Genomic DNA, 20660 nt, shown 5'->3' on the forward strand with positions numbered 1-20660 from the left:
TAAGACAGATCTAGCAATTTGCTTTTGCTGAAAATGTGATCTCTGAGAAATATTTTTTTTCTTTGTACGCTAGTTAGTTTGCCTGTTGGTTCTGTTGTTGTATACCTTGTTCTCAACTGCAAACGCGACATTACTTACTTGGATTATCAAAGAGTATGTGGCAGGTGTCGTCGATGAAGCAGAAGACGCTTACTTTTTAACAACACCTGGTCTTATTATCCTTTCAGGAGTCTGCATGCAATTCTTTCTTTTCTTTTTGTTCATATGTTGCTCTGGTTTCTTGGAATTTGAGTTTAGATTATGATTATTTTGACCTGTATTTTCTTTTTTATTAGTTGTTTTTGTTATGCTTTTTGTCAGAAATATAATTTTGAACATTTGTAAGATAGTTTGGTCATGTTGCAATAATGAATATTATTGTCATTTATAATTCATAGGCATAGTAACAAAATCATATTCATATTAATCAAATTATATAGAGGGCATAGAGTGTCATATAAACACTACACACGATAATTCTCTACAATTACCAAAGAATCGTTGATGTCATCATGTATAGCTTGATGGATAACCACTGGCAATTCTGGTGGAAATTGCTTAGGTGCAATAAGCATAGATCATCATATAATATTCAAATACCTGACCTTGCCAGAACAGTTCAAGCTCTTTCAAATGGCAATGGTGAGTGTGGACACATGTCAACACAGATTCTCAACTCATTATTTCTACGTTGTATCCTCGACCGGAAGTTATATTTCATTTAAACACATATAATATAATGCACCGCTCTTTTAAGGCAAGCCAAAAATATGTATATATATATTTAATTTGAAAACTGATGATGATATAAGATCTGTTATACAGTTTTTGTCAGATTGACTAAAAATGTAAACATTTCATATGATGAAATCAGCAAATATATCATTGGTATACATTTCGTAAATTCAAAACACACCATAAAAACATGCTTACCTTACACCTTAGTTTTGTACGAAATACTACCCTACCCTAACCATCCATCAATACCATACACCCTTCACTAAATCATTTGAAAAGTTTCACACAGTTCAATGAGTAATATTCTAATATTCTGTAGACTTTTTGAATTCTTCAGATTACATTGTGACAAGGTGGTTCAGGAAATGTATGTTATTCATTTTCTTTGTAAAATTGTTATTTAACGTTTTCATCGTCAAAGCGTTAAATCACGTTTTATGAATGAAACGTTATTAAAAGTTTTTTGCCAGTTTTTCATGTATTGTCATTTTAATTTTTCCAGTTGCCAACCTCTGGAAAGCAATGAATGCGCCCGAATGAAATAAAACGTTTGCTTGAAACACTTATTTAACTGGCACGTTCATCTTATTTATTTTTTAGCATCACTTTAGTAGGTAGACAGCGATATATGTATGTAAAAGACGATAATAGCATAGGCCCAGTAAAAGAAACAAGACAAGTTCTTATGATCTTAAATTTTATCATTCATACTTGAACATTGTGAAATATATTTATTGAAATGAACTTACAGTAATTAAAAAAGAAAGGGAAACTCATTTTTATGAATATAAAATATATTTAATCATTGAAAAATAATATGTAGATACATTCATAATCTAAAAAGTGCACACATATAATGTATGAACTTAATATAAGTATATAAAATATATTTAATAATATAATAGTATGGAAATGTTGCGTAAACATGTTACTTGGAATTGCACTTTAGTCCAAAGCATATCACGTTAACTTTCCTATGGAAGTCACATATTGCTGTTTATACTGTATATTGCTAACTGATATTTACTAGACTAAATTCATCAAGGACATAAGTACATATCAGATAAAATAGAATAGTACAACCTTGATAGATCAAAAGACACACGTTAGTACCATTATACAATACGAATTTAGAATTTGATACATTGTAATGATGGATAAGACAGCAACCTATAATTGTTTTGTCATTCTAGGACTCGTTAATGATGAATTCTAGTAGGATACAAATCGAAATTACAAATTGGTCGAAATAAATTTCAACACCAATAAGGAGCTAGATGACGTGGTCTTGCCTAAAATATACTTACTTTCAAAACATAATTATTTCTAACGAACGACAACTATTCTACATGTTATCACTATTCGACTGCGTTAAAGGGGCTATTTAGTCAAGTTTTTTTTTCTAGTAACAAATTCATCAGTAAAAATTTGGTTCTATAATACTTACAAGCGCGTGTTTTCCATCTTTTTTTTAAAATAAATTATACGGGAAATCCTAATCGTCTGTACATACACGATAAATGCTAATGAACAAGCCGCCTATGCACACTTTGACCTGTGAGCGTGCGAAAACGCGTCTGAAAAAAAGCGTGTTCGTGGCAAACGGGCCATGTTATTGCACACCAAATGTAGAAAAGGCCAGTGGCAGAAAGTTCACTCTCGAATAACAATAGGAGAGCAGTACGAGAGGTGGAACAAGTTCAAGAAAGAAAACTTTTTCCAAAGTAATGATGTAGTTGTGAATACTCTCCTTGACTATTGGTAAGTATTAAGTCATCATCGCTGGTGATATTTTTGTATGTCAGACCGTGTTTGGCAGATTTAAACCATCAAATAACAATCCATCGTGAATTCTAGTAACTTTTATATGTTTTCACTTAATGCCTCCATATCGCTTGCATTTGTTTACAAACAGTATTCTTCCCGCCAAAGGGTGCAGCGTTTCGCGTTATATTTGGATTATTGCTAATTTTGGCGGGGGCTTCCCCAGAATTTTAACTGACCGCACTGGACATTGGCTACGTAGGAGAAAACTATTACGTACAGATTTGTTTGTCTGTAACATACTGGTTTCATCACAAGTATCTATCACTTGCAAACAGATAAAAAATTCACATAAGTTAATAGGAATGTTCAATTTGATACTGGAAAATCCCAAATGCTAGATTAATAGTTTATTGTTCGTTTTGAAGGCAAAAAAGCTAAAATGTTACTTTTTAAATAGTCATGTCCAGTTTTATACTATTACAGAAAGTTAAGTTGTGGAGTACGTGGGAGCGGAAACTAAAACTTTGATACTTGTTAGGATGAAAGTGAATACTTAAATACTACCACTAGCAGATGAAAATTCTGAAAATGACAATTAAAAAGTGGAAATTGAACGCCTTTTCTTCCAAGGGAGGTTTAGAACTTTCCAAACCGTAGGATTGGTAATAGTGGAGGTGGTGGGAGGAATATATTGACCTGAAAAAAATCATTAAAAGACACAAAGAATACACTCTTTTAAAATTGTTACATATTTTGATAATTTGTCAGTGATAAGACATAATGATGAAGACCATATCGTCCCTATACAAAGACATTTTCCCTACGGATATGTGTGATCATATCATCCCATTTCAAAGACAAGGTTCCTAGGGATGGATGTCATCATCTCATCCCTGTTCAAAGACAAGGTTCCTAGGGATGGAAGTCACATATCATCCCTGTTCAAAGACAAGGTTCCTAGGGATGGAAGTCACATATCATCCCTGTTCAAAGGCAAGGTTCCTAGAGATGGATGTCATCATCTCATCCCTGTTCAAAGACAAGGTTCCTAGGGATGGATGTCATCATCTCATCCCTGTTCAAAGACAAGGTTCCTAGGGATGGAAGTCACATATCATCCCTTTTCAAAGACAATGTCCCTACGGATGGATGTCATTATATCATCCCTCTTCAAAGACAAGGAACCTACGGATTGATGTGATCATATCATCCCTGTTCAGAGACAAGGACCCTACGGATGGGTATGGTCATATCCCTGTTCAGGGACAAGGTCCCTACGGATGGATGTGATTATATTTGTATCATCCCTGTTCAAAGACAAGGTCCCTACTGTGTTTAGTTAGATGATAGGGTCCGTCCTGTTTATTCACTTATCACAAAGTAATGTTTCATCTAAGTGTTCTATTAGAAAAATGATATTTCAATACATGTATATATATATATTCATTCACCGGTTTCACAACAATATAAACTGTATTACAAATCGTTGGGAGTTTTCTCCCTTTCTTCCAACTAACTTCACAGTCGTTGTATTTTATCGCCGTTCCAATCTATCGATGGCAATTTCCTTCAACCGTTGAATATGAACCTGCATAAGTAACAAAAAACCTTCATAACTTGTATTTACATATGTAATACATATAAAATTTCAGAAAATATTAGAATTTTGATAAAAATTTGAAAAATTCTTAAACATCTATCATTGTGTTGACCTTTATACTGATATCAATCTAAATCACTTTAATTCAGCTACTTACGTTCATACAACATTCCTTATGCCTCATAAAGTCTCAAAATTGCTACTTATTATTTCATGAGACTGAAAATGTGTTATCATAACTTAATCATGATAGATATGCTATCAAAATTTAATTCACCTTTCCTCTAGAACCAACACGAGGCATGACGTCAAGGATGAAATATTTCGTTGGACATTCGAGGAAAAGAAGCTGTTGAAAAAGGAGAAATATTGTATAATTAACGAATAATTGTTTCCAAGGCCAAAACAATACTTGCCTTTTGATAATTATCATGTCAGTATTTACAGCACATCCTCATACTTACGAGCATATACATGCATACATAAATTTTGTGTCCACTTGCAGAGACCTGGTGTATTAAAACAAATAGAACACAATGAGGTGTAAACATTTGTGTGATTCTGGTTGAAACGTATCCAACGATGGCAATACATCACAGAAGACATTCATACCATCAACTTAAATTTCACCTTTATAGGTGACTACTTTTAACTCCGAAATCACAATAGTTCGATGGCCTTACAGTCCGAAGACTCGATAGTCCGAATGCCCGATAGTCCGTAAATTTAACCATAGAGAGGCGATAATTAGTATCGACAAGGGCCGGAGGCCGAGTTCATTATCGATATTTGAGCTCCTTAAATGTCATACCTGTTTTATTATATTTCAGTACCAAAGTCAGATAACAAAATTCTCTAGGTATGATCCCATGACATTTAGAATATATATGACATGTGTCCAACAGATTTGATTGGTCGCAATTAAGGGACGCAATATGATGTTTTATCAAAGTCGTAAAGTGCAATTAGATGTTAAGTGGACGATCACGTGCTCAGATGTAGACTAAACATCATCTGATACAAAACTGAAAATTTGATAAACATATATTTTGCAAGTGAAATATAAGTATTTATCAAAATGATCAACCATCTCGTAGAGTGACAAATTCGAAACGCTATCTTGGTGTCAAACGTCAAATATTCTACTTAAATTTCCTGACCTTTTATTTACGTCGGCATTTGTTATATTTGGATAGAAGTTTTCTATTTTTTTTCCCTTAAGAGAATGAGATATATAGAAATTTTTTTATACTTCCCAATTAAATAACATACATGCTTTAATTATCCTCGTTCAAATATTGATACCATGTAATATGCATGAATTATAAATGATTGTATATATCGTTTATACACTTAGATACAAGATATGATTGTTATGGTGTAAGTGTTTTATCAGAAAAGAATCACGTTGATATATATGTCAATGTGATAGTTGATACATACATCATATATGACAATGGATTTTTCCAACCGATAGAGAAAGAAACAAAGTAGTAAACAATCGATATCAATTTTTGTGCTTATATTATCTTTGAGCATGGTCGTTTAGACGTTTTCCGATGACTCTTTCAAATGCACAGTTGATTATTATGGCAATTGATGAAAACAGATAGCTTGAATTGGACTCAAAATATGATGTATTTCGGTAAGTAAACTATGTACGATGTGCCAGTGTGGTCAGATAATCTAATCTAGCAAGAGCTGCTCAGATCAGTTGTTGGTTAGTCATTAAAGTCATTAACATAAATAATAGAATTATTACATTAAAACTTATCAAATTATATTTGTGTGTATCTGAACCCTTTCTCCCGTTTACGTACATGATTTTTAATTAATCTATTTAATTCTTTAAGCTTCCCAGGACGTATCTTTGTACCGAAACATTTAACAAATTTTCAGTAAATCTTCAAAAAATTTATTTATAGATTATCGGCCCCTTCAGAATATACGGGGTGTCAACTTATTAACTGCCTTGTAATAAACATTATCATTGCTTCACCAGTCCGCTAACCCTGTTACTCTATATCAAATTTAATATGATGACAGGTTCTCTGAGTGGAAACCACATCAAATAGAAAGAGAAGAATGAACGTTCAGCCCTGGATTTCGAATAAACTTTAACATATTACAGTTTTAAACCAACAACAGCGGAAGTAGATCACTACAAGGAAAAGGAAATCCCCAAAGAAATGAAATCATTATTTAAAAAAAATGTTTTTTATTGAAATTGTCTCCAGTTGTGACCATACAGGAAAGGAATATCTTTCTTTATGATAAACCACCTGACAATACCTATCTACGTACCTCTTTATTGAAGTATTCCTCCAGCTGTTTTTCTGTTAGTTCGGCATCAGGATTCAGTCTACATATAGGTTATCATTATCAAGTTAAAAATCTAAAAAATACATGTTTATAGTATATTATTCTACATTGTATCCCTTTGTATCATTTGTTCTATTTTGACATATATGCTAACGCCTTGCATTATCTATTGACATTTGACATGTATTATAATTTTGTTTCGCATTATTCACTCACGTGTGACAATTGTAAAGTTAACAGACACATTGTATCATGTTGGCGAGTGAGAAAAGTGGTCGACATCTTCTGAATAAATAAAAACAGTTCGAGTATTCTGACATTGGCGATACTCATTATATTTCATGAAGACAATATATAGCATTATCCGATCCTGATTTACCATGAACGACTGGCGAAACAACTCTCGTGCCTTACTTATTGATACTGATAAACAAGTATTGTACATCTATAGAACATTGATTTTTAATATAATTGTAAATACCACATGGTAAGGTATCTACTTAAACAGCATGAAGGAATCACTTACTGAACAAAGAGACATACTTTGTGGCCAATATGGTTGTCTTGTATCCCGACCACCTACAACAAAAGAAAACATTTTTATCAACAGTATTCACTTTGGAATAAAATACAGTCAACTTCTTAGATGCATCGAGAATTTAAATTATGAAATCTAAAAACAAATCTTTTAACAACCTCACTTAACAGAATCATTCTTATTATGTACAGTCGTAATTTTGAATAATCTGTAATATATTTATTTTGAAACTCGTACACAATCTCCGATTGAGGTATGTATATAAATATATATATAAACATACAAAAAACCTTTGGGCTTGTAGATATAACTATAATTCTATAGCATGATCCTGCAAGAACTCATTTGATATAATAATAAGATCTATCATTTATGAAAGATGATTGCAGAATACCAATAGAATAACTCTAACTGATGTGTATACATTATACTTCTCCGTGAGATAAACACATTAGATTGTGTTACCTTGGCCTCTTTAACCGCTTCATGTTTATTGGCCGTATCCAGTATGAGGGAGGGGTACACCTTATCTCCAATATGTTTAAACACCACGCACTCCTCTTTCCTACCTATCAGCTCTATGTGACCTGTGGCATCCATAATGCCGATGTCTCTAAAACAGGACACAACATCTGACTTAATATCGCCATTGTAAAGTCATCTGAGGTTTGAGCAATGTCAATACTTCATTTTACTCATAGCTGAATAATCATATAATTCCATGAAAACATCGATGAAGTAGAAGTCCTGTCAAGTGCCTAGTGCCAATGTTGATAAATTTAGGTGAGTGTGTTAGACTATGACAGACTAAAGGACTATCTAGCAGTATCATTTGTATTGGTGAATTCCGTGTATTTTACCTAAATTCATCACGAAAGTCTGTGAGAGGCAAAACTTATCTGTAACTTCACTTGATTAATCGATAAATACGTTTTGTGAAGAGGTCTGGTAATTTCGTGGAATTTGGCGAAATTAAATTTACCAATGTGATATCGTAATTTGCGATACGGATGATTCTAAAAAAAGTTTGCAACTGAAACCAATATTTACCCTAAATGCAGCCATCCAGTCTCCCCTTTTGCTTTTGATGTCATTTCTGGGTCATTTAAGTACTTGGTGAAACAGAACCAGCCTCGAGTACATATCTCTCCAGCTTTACCTATTGGTAATATCTCGTTATTGTCACCTACGATCTTCACCTAATTATACATGAAGAATATAAAAAGAATTTCATCACCTGAGATGTAATTCCAATGTTTATATTTACAGCAAGTAAGGATTCTGAATACATTAAAAAGAAATAGAAATAATAATTCGTATTATCATATCATATCTATATGTAAAATGTTTCTCAAATATGAAAGTAATTATTATTTTAAATATTTACATTCCAGCTGATTTGAAGGACTTACCTCTCTGTTATCTATTTTTATTGGTTCCTATTGTCATGGTTGAAATCAAAAGGATGCATCTTTCATAGAAGCCATTAGCATTATTTTCCGTTTTAAGTTTTATTATCAATGCATTTGTTTGTCGCGGATTAATATGATCTTCAAAAATAGCAAATCTTCCCAAAAGTTTTAGACGTATATATTTGTATCATAGATACGAGGACTTTCAAAACAAAGCTGAAGGAGAACTGATAGCCTCTTCCATGATTTCCATAAAATTATAATTTTGTTATTTATTAAACACATTAGTTTCTGTATTGATTTTTCTATCATTCTGAGAATCGCATGTGATAAAAAAGGTTATTAGATCAAATGAAATATTTTTTATTTGACATATCAAATATCTAATATAATGTTTTTCACCTGTGTGTGAGGAAATGGATAGCCAACGCTCTCTGACTTCTGAGTTTCTGATGACAGTGCCGCTGATATCATGGAAACCATGCCTTCAGAGGACCCATACGCATTCTGTAATATGGTTGATGATCAAATTTGTATGTTACAGTTTTCTTTCAAGGCTTCTTGTCTGAAACGTCTTATTTATTTGTTATACATCTTGGTATATCTAAAGCCATATATCATATCGCAACTGTGAAATCTCATATCATACGAATCAAGGACGCCATTGGGTAAAGGGCAATAGGAATTAAAAGTAAACCACATCGAAAGGATATAACAATTTTCATACAAAACTGAAGGCTACATGTAAGGGTCAGTTTCCTACACTGAAAGTTATCATCATTAATGAAATCCATATTGTAATATTGAAATATTTATTTTCTTGGAGTATCATCAAATACTTCTGGGTCGTGTACTGCACGTGCAGGATGTTTTCAAAACTAAATCTGAAGACGATTGATAATACACTCACACTTGTGTCCGGAAAATGTTGTTTCAGTCGTTGTTTTAAATCTGATGTTATCATCTGAGCAGTGACGACGACTACAACAGCGAAAACATAGCGATATAAACATATCGTCATATATTTTAAACGAAATGTACACGAAGAACTTAAGTGATGTACCCCTTGATAAAAATAAACATGTAGACGTTTTAAAATTCTCACTCATTATGTTTAAAATGTTTATTCTGTATTCATGTAAAATCACCAATATCGTGATAACCGAATCCATGCCTATCTCTCGTCTTTAATCCTCTTTTAAAAATGTGCAACTGCCAACATCATTGAAATGTATAACCGAGATATCCAGAGGTTACTGATGTCAGGAAGAACCCTGTATTATCTACTTAATGTTAAACAACTATAACAAACTGATCAGGAGAGAGTTATGTAATTACATTACTATCTGTGGTGGACACATTTGATTAAACAAAAAGAAAGTGATTATAACCACAGCACAATCCACTATTAGTCTGTAACGTCAAAGAAATAATTGGTTGTTACATTAATGTTTATTAAATGTTTTACCTCCTCGTAATGATGATATATCATAGTTCTGTAAACTCGGGTTATCCAACATCTTCACAAGTTCAAACGGATATCCACTGTACCACGTCATCCTGTCATAAACAGACGCTTTAATTAGATTGATTTATTGTGTTTTCCTATATGTTATATTGTACTTTATTTTGATAAATTTAGTTAAGAGTAATTATACATTTCACTCACCTGTAGGTTTGAATACACTGCAGCAGACATGTGATATCGTCCTGATAAAAATCTACCTTAGAAGACATGATGATCATACTAATCTCCTGCCAGTTATATACCGCCTGTGTCACGCTCAGGAAAAACTGGATATCATCTGTTGTTGGGTTTCGTATTCCTATTATATCGCTCTGAAAATTTAAATATTTGAAATTTAACACAAGGGAAATATCTAATTTCAGACGAAATTTGACATTGTTAATTAATATGCATTACACTGTTACTTGTCATTATTTAATGGTTTTTATATGCTATTAATCTTTTTCAAACATGCGTGTATTAAATGTTTGTGTGGGACATATCCATTCATTATTTTGTTAAATTAATGTTATATATCGCATATGTCATACTGTTGAAAAAACTGCATATCATCTGTTGTTGGATTTCTTGCTCCATGTTACTTTATAATTTCTATTTTCGTTTCAAATAAAGTGAAAGTGGCAAAATATACATCTTGATTTTTTATGTGAATAAACATTGTACAGCATACTTTATCCTGAAAAATATACATCATAATATACATCTACTACTTACTTTCTGATAAGGGTTTCTTCTGGCATTAGTAAACTTCGCACAGTTGACAGCATAACAATGAGACTGGCAAACCAGTTTAGCTTCGCCACTTGATCCCTGTAACCGATATTCAACAGAAGATACTGTTTGTGTTGTATACATGGTGACAATTTTCATTCTAAACATTGCGAAAACTCTCTTCATATATCTTAATATATTTAAGATTTCTTCATGTATGAAAGATATTGTCTTCCTGTACCTCAACACACACGAGTACGGCATCTTGACATTAAGTCGACATCCAGTCGATAATTTCTTTAGAATTGCATTAGTTTTGTAAACGAATTACACGGAACCATCAAACTTACGGCTGACATCTCCAGTGCGAAAAAAACACTTTCCTGGACACTCACACTCATCAAGTGAAAAATAAGCTAGGATTTCTACAGTAAACCAATAGACATCTGCCATTACCTTTGTCCATCTAGTTGTCACCAACCCCATCCTACAAGGGACATTCCATTTTCCTAAGAGATTCAGGAGCATTATATCGGACTACATCGCCTTTGCTTAGAATTGAAGTCCCATCTACTCAACATGGGACATAAAACAGGTCGGATCGACCGAAAACTCGATAGAGTTAACGAACTAGACAAGGCTAGTACACTTACACCCCGGCAATCCGCCCATGTCAACTGTCTTTAAGAAACAAATCCTACTGTCGTCCAGTAAACTTCAGAACATTTTCCTGGAACTACCAATGCTAGCTTATCGAAGACCGAAAAATATCACAGACCTGGCGGGGAGTGGTAAAAGTAAGAGGTGCTAGCTTTTTCCGTATACTCACAGCACCAATTCATTCAAATGTGACGTCAACGGCCAGAACTACCACATCCTCCAATCGGCATTCTGCACTTCAGCCAACGTAATATACTTGATTACATGTACAAAGTGTCATTTGCAGCAAGTGCGGGGTACCAAAACACTATTTGAAAGCAGGGACCTGCAAGTAGCAAGATAATTCAACATGTCAAGCCATATGTGTCATGGCATGACAATGGTACCCATGAACTACTGCTGGAGTTGCGGTGACCTGCAACGTCTCAGTAAGGAACGACACTGAAGTAACCAGAGTCTAACCTGCAACTCACTCAGCATGGTAGGGAGATGATATTTACAATGTCGACCGTCTGCCCGGAACAGGGTGAACCTGGACTCATCAGTAAACAAGACCCGCCTTCGCTGCCTCAGTGGGAATATTCTTGGGGCATGTGCCGCAACCCAAGCAATACGACACTGGCGACGAGGAGCGACAAGGGGCAGAACTACAAACGAGTGACGTGTTCGCAGACCAACTTCCTGCGATCGTTTCCTTACAGTTTTTGCATGGATAGGACGGTTATGAGTACCTATGGTACGAAGGGAAGATTCAGTGGTAGTACGGTGCCGACCATGCAAATGCGCTAGATGACTAAACCTATCCTGAAGTTGTCACATCACGCTAGACTAGACCTAGATCTGTCAACAACCCGCCTAGTTTCCCTTACAAGACGTTCTTAAGTGCTAGTATTGACATCGAAATGTCAAGCAACCTGTATTTGCATTTAACCTTGCATAATCATCACAATGGCTTGACCCCTCTGAACTTCCGTCAGCCATGCTCTTGTTTAATGTTATCAGAAAAATTGTGTGTCTCCATGACTTCCTAATATTATGAGGAGCAGTGTAACTCAATGTCACAACACTGCTGTGCACGAGATTTTCCCGTTTCGTGCTTTCCCGGAAGACATCGTCATACAATACAATATTGCAACATTCTATACAGAATCACGTGCACTGTAACCTAGCGAGTTGCTTGATCGATTTTCATTGTTTTTGAACAACGCGTTCGCAAAATATTGTAAAGAATGTCATTCTGCGTTTCTTTATCTCTCAAGTATATATATTACATTTTAATTAGTTCGTTGTCAATACACTGATTAAATTTTACTTGATCGGTGGTTGTATTTTCTTTAGTAGACATTATAGCTTATATCAACGAATGTTTAAACAATTTGACTATACACACATGATGTGGAATACGAGAGATTCTACATCTTTTACAGTCCAAGTCGTCGTAGCAATATCTCCGAACACTAACTTGTGTTGTAAATACACATATATAGTGTCACTGGTAATGGTTTACATTTTTTTTTATTCAGTGGTTAAATCACATGACAGATGACGTCACTTTAAAATATGTATTGTAAAACTGATGATGTCATCACAAGAATGTGTTGTGCCGTTAGGTACTCACTGATGTCGTCAAAATGAATGCGATGTCGTCCATGCCAACTCGGGAGGATATGTCGTTTAGTGTGCCATCCGACACGGTTTCACCCTGCTTCAGGAATTCTGAATATTGACTGAAACTAGACATGTTTAGTAATAAATGAGATAATATCATTACTTCAGATCGATTGCATCAAAGGACAATTGAAATACCACGTGAACGTCCCATGCTGATGCAACAAACAACAAATCATATATGATATCGAAGACATTCTATTATAACTTCCTCCTTATTCCTATTTTCTATAACGTATACTGTTCATGAGACCTACTCGATCATGACCGTAATTCGATCTCTGTCCCTGTTTTTAATACATATTGTGTCATAAATATAGAAGAAATTAAAGGTCAACATATACCTGTGTTGGTTGTTCTTAGTGCAGATGATATCTTTAAGTGGTTTTGGCCTAAAGATAGAAAGTAAACAACACAAGTAGACATCACATTTTCACAAGATTTCTTCCTGGTATATATTGAGAAACATTTAACGATGATGAATGCAATCAATTACAGAAATGACCAACTTTACTTCCTGCTATATTGCACCAATCTCATTCAAACAACAACAAAATATATGCATGGTTTATCAATATGTGTGTTTATTTTTTTGTAAGTTTTCTTATGAAATGGATTATTTCTATTGATACTATATTCAAGTTTGTAAAATATTGTAGAGTTTAAACTTACAAGATAATTATATCAAACACAGGATAGGCGAAACCTGTGCGATAGTTTGTAGGCAGGACCTTTACCTTGAAATTTGTATAGTATATACATACAGTTTTCTATTGAAAACTTTACCTATCTGTTTCTGAAGACTTCCATATCTTCTCGAGCTCTTCATTGATGACAGGTAATACTTCCGGACCAACAAACAACACTGACGGTTTGACCTAGGGTTGTGGAAAAGAGGTTTTAAGCCAACATATTTTGGTATCACGACTACTTTTCTATTTGTTGGCTCTATATATATGTACTATGGCTCTGTCCGTATTAACCGACATGTCAAGTAAACTATATTTCCAACTCAAAATCGATAAAACTAGGACAGAAAAAAAACTCGGGATGGATATGCACGAATACCCTAAAAACTAGGCATATTCTGGTATAATGTAAGGGTAAATACATATTTCTTGATTAATGACAACCGCAAAGTGAATCATTATGTTCTCAAGTGCAAATTAGGTATATAAACAGAGCATTCAAAATCTCTGACATCATTTGAATTTGTGATGAGTAGAAAAGGAAAATGAATGATAAATTTCCGAGCTAGATCATAATATCAAAATCTATTTGATCATTAGACGTACGGAGGATAAAGATTTGAAAATTATTGCCATAGTCTATCAAACAGAAACTACGTAATACTGTAAATATACACAGATTCCGTTGTTGTTGATTGTAGTGTTATTTCAATAAAAATGATATCATCCTTTGGTAAATGAGCATTTTCATTTGTTAATTATTATGTTATCAACTCATAAAATGTCACGGTTGATTGGCCAAAGTACAGGTTAAGACAAGGGTCACTATAATTGTCAAAATTAAAAACTATTGTTATCTGTGATTAAAACATAGGGGAAAAATTTTTATGATCATTATTTTATAGTATTGATTAAAATTACAAAACAAGTGAAGCGAATTATTCGCATAAACCTCTAAACTCCGTATATTAGTGGCAAAAAACATAAAAATTAATTAAACTTGATCTTAAGTTAAATAAGGTAAGTTAGAAAAAAAATTCTAATTAATGTTGATTAAGTCATAATGAACCGATTTGTGTAGATTCATTGATGACAACATCTATACAACATTTATCAAATACTATATCACAAGGTTTATGATGTTTTACTTAAATTTGTTGATAAATCAAATATAATCAGTCTCACCTGCATTGCCTTTGGTAGGTATCTATCCAGTGGGTATCGCATGCAAGGCTGAAATTTTTAAAATGTTCAATCAGAGTTTAATCTGAAAGTCATCACACATCACGAACGCTGTATCATGGAACAGAAAAAAAACTGAATATATTACTGATCAAAATATGGGAAGTCGAAATCATACAGCTGATTGCTTCAATTAGGTAATGATATCATTTCAAGTATGTCTTGCCATGTGGTAATTTGATACATAGAGATATTGAAATTGTCTATCATCAATACTACCATTGTTTCCAACACCACTACCAACATTTGACATCCCACCTGGAAGAGCACCAGTCCAATGTACACCGCTGCATAGTACAACACTATACTTTCCATATCTGCCATTCCAGTAAGCATGACGACATCGCCCTTCTGTAAACCCATCGCGATCAAACCTTTCGCTGCAGCCCGAGTCTAAAACAGCAAATAGAGTATTTGTTCATATATATATATAAATTTAGAGTTTATGTTGAAAGTCTTTGAAGGAACCATGAGAAGATGGATTTAATATTTTAAATAGTATTAGGCATTTTACACTAAGACGAAAGTAAACTAAGCTGGAAATATTTGGTTTTTGTTACGACACGTCTCAAATTAGGGACGTATCAAGCCTGACATGTTGATGAAAGTGTCATTAGATACGTGATAATGAAACAATATTGTTGGAGAACATCGAATATGTTGAACTCTATACCACACAAGCATTAACCCAAATGAGGTGTTGATGGGATATATTCAACGTCTTATTCATGTTGAAGAACAGCACATCATACCGATATCAAATGAAACTTAATATGTGGTTTTGTCTCTCTCTCTCTCTCTCTCTCTCTCTCTCTCTCTCTCTCTCTCTCTCTCTCTCTCTCTCTCTCTCTCTCTCTCTCTCTCTCTCTCTCTCTCTCTCTCTCTCTAGTATTTCATATTTTATTTGACGTTTTACTGTAATTTATACAATATATATCTGATATACTTAAATCTTACCCTACGGAGGAGATCTCCAAGCGTTATTTCCTGGTTGTAATCTGGAACTTTGAAGATCACATGATTGGCTCCCTGATCCGCAGCTCTGTTTAACATCTGGCCTATTGTTTTGCCACTGAGAGGAGTGGGACATACACCATGGTAGTAGCTGTACTGTAAAGGAGATACAGCGGGGCGGCATTCTCTGCAACATCAGATACTGATAGAGTTAATAATATAAAGCAGGATCATATGATGTTTAATATAATGTTGATATCTAAACACCCAGACCTTAGATTAGGCTTAATTTTGTTCGATGGTGTTTAGAAAAATATACAATGACAACAACTCTAGAGGATAAATAGGAATGTCTTAGTCATCTAACGCACTTATACATAGTCTGATAAAAGACATTTTCAGAACTACGTGTGTTGTATCATTGTATAAAACCATGCTCAAAAAGGCATTCCAAAGGTCTTAAAAAGTTCGACTTTGACTATTTAAATGCCTCCTATTGATTTATGCCAAAGTATTTCATTAGATCATAAAGATTAAGTAATCAACAAATTGTTTTGGGCATGAAAATGTTTTATCTTATCTAACCATTGCACGTGTCACACCATCGACCAAACGCAGAAGCTTGCCACTCCTGAATGTTTCAAATTTCGGGCCTCGTGCGTCGACTTCATGAGGTTTGGCATTGTCATCCATGGATGGATTGGCATCAAATGGAGGACAAAAGGTCGAAAGATGTCATAGCACCTTGAACCTTTTCATAAAAAGCTAACTTGAGCATTGATTCAATTTCGACTTGTCATTTTGAATATAGTGATACTGCAAATGTTGGAGAAAAAAAGTAATAATTAAGTTGAACTTTTGTGTTGTTTTCAAAACGAGTGGCACCAAACAAGGCTAGGCGTATGACAATAATTACTTTCGAAGTGATAAGTTTCGAACCATTGTAGACCTTTTTCAATACGTTCACATGTGCATGGGGTCTATAATATCAATTATTTATGTATGGCGCTTATAAAACAATGATAGACGTAGCACAAAATTGCCAATATATGTTGAACACATCACCGACAATCATTACACATCTACCTAGGGTCGAAAAACAGCGAGAAAAAATCTATCAACATAATTATAATTCATAATACAATTCCATAAAACTAGAGTAAACTATAACCAGAAGAAGGAGATGAAAAAGGACAATGAGAATAAGACCGGGTGTTCCCGAAGAGTAAACGTCTTTTGCTTTATCGAAAACAGCCGCCGCCTACACCTTGATAAATCCAAATAATTTCATATTCTCAATTGATAATATGGTATACAATAACGGAACTAACTGGCAAAATAACGAGCATCAAACACGTCCAGGTTCACATCACTATGAAGTCACCATGGCGAACATAAAACTTCCTCAAAATTTTCATCAATCTGCATCTTTCGGAAACCTGTATTAGGAATTTGTCAGTTGACGACTTCATGGAAGAAAATTGTGATAATGGGAACAGGCCCTTGAATAACGAGTCAACTGTGATATAAATACCATAGGCTGGGGATGCAGAAATTTGCTATTCAGAAATGGAAAATTAACAATAAGGAAATTGAACTCATCACATTTATCTGGCACACTTGGTCTTCCTCTCTTTGTAATTGTAACATATGTGTGTGAATAAAGATTTGTTTTGTAGTTGTACTATAACAATGTTTTTAGGTATACACTCCTAGTAAATTTAATTTCTCAAATATTCGACATATCTAATTCCAAAATACATGTATTAAAGATTTTTGTTTAGTCCGGTAAGTAAAGTTATTTTCACTACACACATTTTGATATGATTTACTTTGGCGATTTTTGTTCTGACAAAAGTGCAAGTGTGTAGTCATCTATAAATGACTCGTATACACTAATCGAATCTTAAGAGTTTGTTTTATATTTGAAAACATCTTACAGATGGAATATATGGTATCTGCTATAGATACCACTTAGTTGCATTATTCTAATATGAATATTTTATCCTCATTAATGTACTATTTCCTACTAAAATTCTGAGCTGGTCATTCTAGAAAATAGATGATGAACATCATCTATGTACCTCTGATCCATATGTGTAATTGTACAGAGCTCGAATGAACCGGATGGCTGGTAGAAAATCTGTCCATATTGTTACGTTTTCGAGTATAGGATGTTGACAGTACACTATAGATTGTTGACAAAACACTCATTTCACTAAGATAAAAAAATTTGCCCTCATTCTTTTATCGCCATCATCACCACATCGAAACAATCTAAGCGATTGTCAATAGATTTAGACTATCTATTGTCTATAATTTAATTAATATTTGCTGAATATTCCAAATATTAAACTTACAAAATATTAAGTAACGCAAATTTATCCACTCTCTATTTCATTGGAAATTCTTCAGTTGTCTTTCATCCTTGACTCAAAATACAACTGTAGCGTGTACATTTCTTCTTAGTTTAACTGACGTTTCCATATTTTTTCTGTTTTTTTTTTTAAATTTACCTTTCGAAATAAATCTATGACATATATCCGATGTGTCAATCCAATATTGCCACAGCCATCTCAATTGTTTTTTTCTGCTGTTTGTGTACTCGGTGTATACCGTACATTATCTGTGTTCTCATTTACATATTCATTCGTGTATCCCCCATAGCATGATAAAAATAGCATTTAGCTACACTTAGTGCTGTTAAAATCGTATACTTTGTTTTCAATACAATTGAGTAGTGGACACATATTAACCGTACATACCTTGAGAAGTCCTTCAGTTTCACCTGTTGACCATCGTGTTGATTAACCTTATTAGACATAATGGTGTCCGTAATCCCCTCTGATTTCGTATGAGTGACTCGTAACCGTCTGCTGTGGTGATCTGTCTGCTGCAGTGTCAGTGTACGAAGGCCGATAACGGCATGACACATTTTACTTCGTGTATATCCGTATCTAAACGTATCTTACATATATTGTACAACATATATAATTATCTTTCCCAAGTTGTCGATTTCATTTTATTTCCTAATTGATGTGCGAATACAAGTGCATGAGTCGACCACTGAAATAAAGGCGATCACACCTAGATTTCCTCATGTATGTATGTGTGTGGGTTTGTGTTACAGTGAAGATACGCCACAAATATACGTGTGTTGGATTAGTTTGCCGGCCCCGATTATTCAATGACTGGTTAAAGTTTAGAGAAGAAATGAGACGGGTTAGATTGGCATCTTTTTAGTGTTGATTTGGCGTTTAATTGTCTTGGTTGGTAAGATAGAGCAATTTGATTTTTTCATTCCCCATTGATTAACTTTCGAGCAATCGGAGCCAGGACATTTTCGACTTATGTAAACTTGTAATGTGTGTATTTTGATAGACTGATTAATTTTCACGGTGTCATTGAGATTAAGCATGCTTTTAATGTGTGTATTTTGATAGACTGATTAATTTTCACAGTCTCATTGAGATTAAGCATGCTTTTAATGTGTGTATTTTGATAGACTGATTAATTTTCATAGTGTCATTGAGATTAAGCATGCTTTTAATGTGTGTATTTTGATAGACTGATTAATTTTCACAGTGTCATTGAGATTAAGCATGCTTTTAATGTGTGTATTTTGATAGACTGATTAATTTTCATAGTGTCATTGAGATTAAGCATGCTTTTAATGTGTGTATTTTGATAGACTGATTAATTTTCAGTGTCATTGAGATTAAGAATGCTTGTAATGTGTGTATTTTGATAGACTGATTAATTTTCACAGTGTCATTGAAATTAAACATGCTTGTAATGTGTGTATTAAGATAGACTGACTAATTTTCAAATCGTTATTGTGATTAAGCATGCTTGTGAGATATGTACTTTGATAGAGTGGTTAAAAGTATCATAAAAAAACGATTCAAACATGGAACAACTATTGGTGCGAAAGATGGCGGGAAATTAAGATAGTCTTATCGTTACGCTTCACAATAAAATTTAATATTATATCAGCCACCATTCTCATTATACTTTGTTCTCTGCTAGGAATCGTTGCCAAACTGTAATAAGCTAAGAATGTATTTAGTTGGACAAACCTCGAAAAGCTATACCACGAAAGGAATAGTCATATCAATACTAATGCTGATTAAAGATTTCTTTTGTAGTTTTTATCAAAATGACATTTACTATATTTTAATATGTACAACGAACACTGATTACAAACAAACAAAGATGTGCAGTATGGTTTTGCTTACCTTAATTGTGCGAGATGCATATCATCACATGTAAGAGTTTTTCTGAATGGTATTAAACTCTGGAACCCGTAAATTAAACGAAATATTCCAAATCCCGACCTGAATCCAACACCAACGCATTCTCGACTAAATATCACAACCATTTAAAAAGCAAAGATCCTTTTTCATGGAATCAAATTTTTTATTAATTCGTCGAGACACACCGTGACTAGTTGGTTCGGGTACGTTATTCTCATTCTTGATATTAGGTTTGTAAAGTTTCCATGGCCCATGTTTTATAATAAGGTGTTATAAATGAAACAAAGTCATGTTTTACCTTTAATGAATGGACGTTAAGTTACAAAAAGGGATTACGTTAATTTTCTATTCTATAGTTGTAAGGATATATATCCGTTGTATATGACAGCCTATTGACGAGACGTCTAATGAAAATGCTCTCGTGAATATGACACTTTATGATGGAAATGAACGGAATTCCTGGTATAATTGCATTCCCATTAACATAACAGTAGGAAGTGTCAAATAATATTGCTTGTCAATCGTAACTTGATGTT

The 20660-nt window shown here is 33.8% G+C and overlaps 1 protein-coding gene across 2 annotated transcripts; it reads right to left on the reverse strand.

Annotated features, from left to right (window-relative positions):
* Positions 1-1600: 1600 nt before the first annotated feature.
* On the reverse strand, positions 1601-18764 carry LOC132558729 (uncharacterized). Of its 2 annotated transcripts, XM_060223324.1 has the most exons (18): positions 18634-18764; positions 15872-16055; positions 15173-15307; positions 14858-14905; positions 13770-13861; positions 13328-13375; positions 12934-13048; positions 10659-10754; positions 10086-10255; positions 9885-9976; positions 9327-9397; positions 8819-8923; positions 8055-8203; positions 7470-7617; positions 6993-7045; positions 6449-6506; positions 4422-4493; positions 1601-4132 (listed from the first exon to the last, which is right to left on the reverse strand). In XM_060223324.1, the coding sequence occupies exons 1-18, from the start codon at positions 18690-18692 to the stop codon at positions 4079-4081; spliced, it is 1749 nt and encodes a 582-aa protein (XP_060079307.1). In that variant the 5' UTR covers positions 18693-18764; the 3' UTR covers positions 1601-4078. The 2 variants fall into 2 exon arrangements, with proteins under 2 accessions (XP_060079307.1, XP_060079308.1); XM_060223325.1 differs by lacking the exons at positions 1601-4132; positions 4422-4493; positions 6449-6506; positions 6993-7045 and having other exon boundaries at positions 7488-7615.
* Positions 18765-20660: the final 1896 nt, after the last annotated feature.

The sequence above is a fragment of the Ylistrum balloti genome, unplaced genomic scaffold, assembly GCF_031769215.1.
Source record: "Ylistrum balloti isolate Yb309-2 unplaced genomic scaffold, AGI_CSIRO_Ybal_v1 Utg370818, whole genome shotgun sequence".
NCBI lineage: Eukaryota > Metazoa > Mollusca > Bivalvia > Pectinida > Pectinidae > Ylistrum > Ylistrum balloti.

Excerpts from the sequence above, each read along its gene's own strand:
- LOC132558729 (XM_060223324.1), bottom strand. The coding sequence starts at position 18,692 with ATGTCTAATAAGGTTAATCAACACGATGGTCAACAGGTGAAACTGAAG. Across the intron at positions 10,755-12,933 it reads CATTCATTTTGACGACATCA|GGATCAAGTGGCGAAGCTAA; the intron begins GTGAGTACCTAA and ends TATCGGTTACAG. Across the intron at positions 8,924-9,326 it reads AACATTTTCCGGACACAAGT|AATGCGTATGGGTCCTCTGA; the intron begins GTGAGTGTATTA and ends ACCATATTACAG.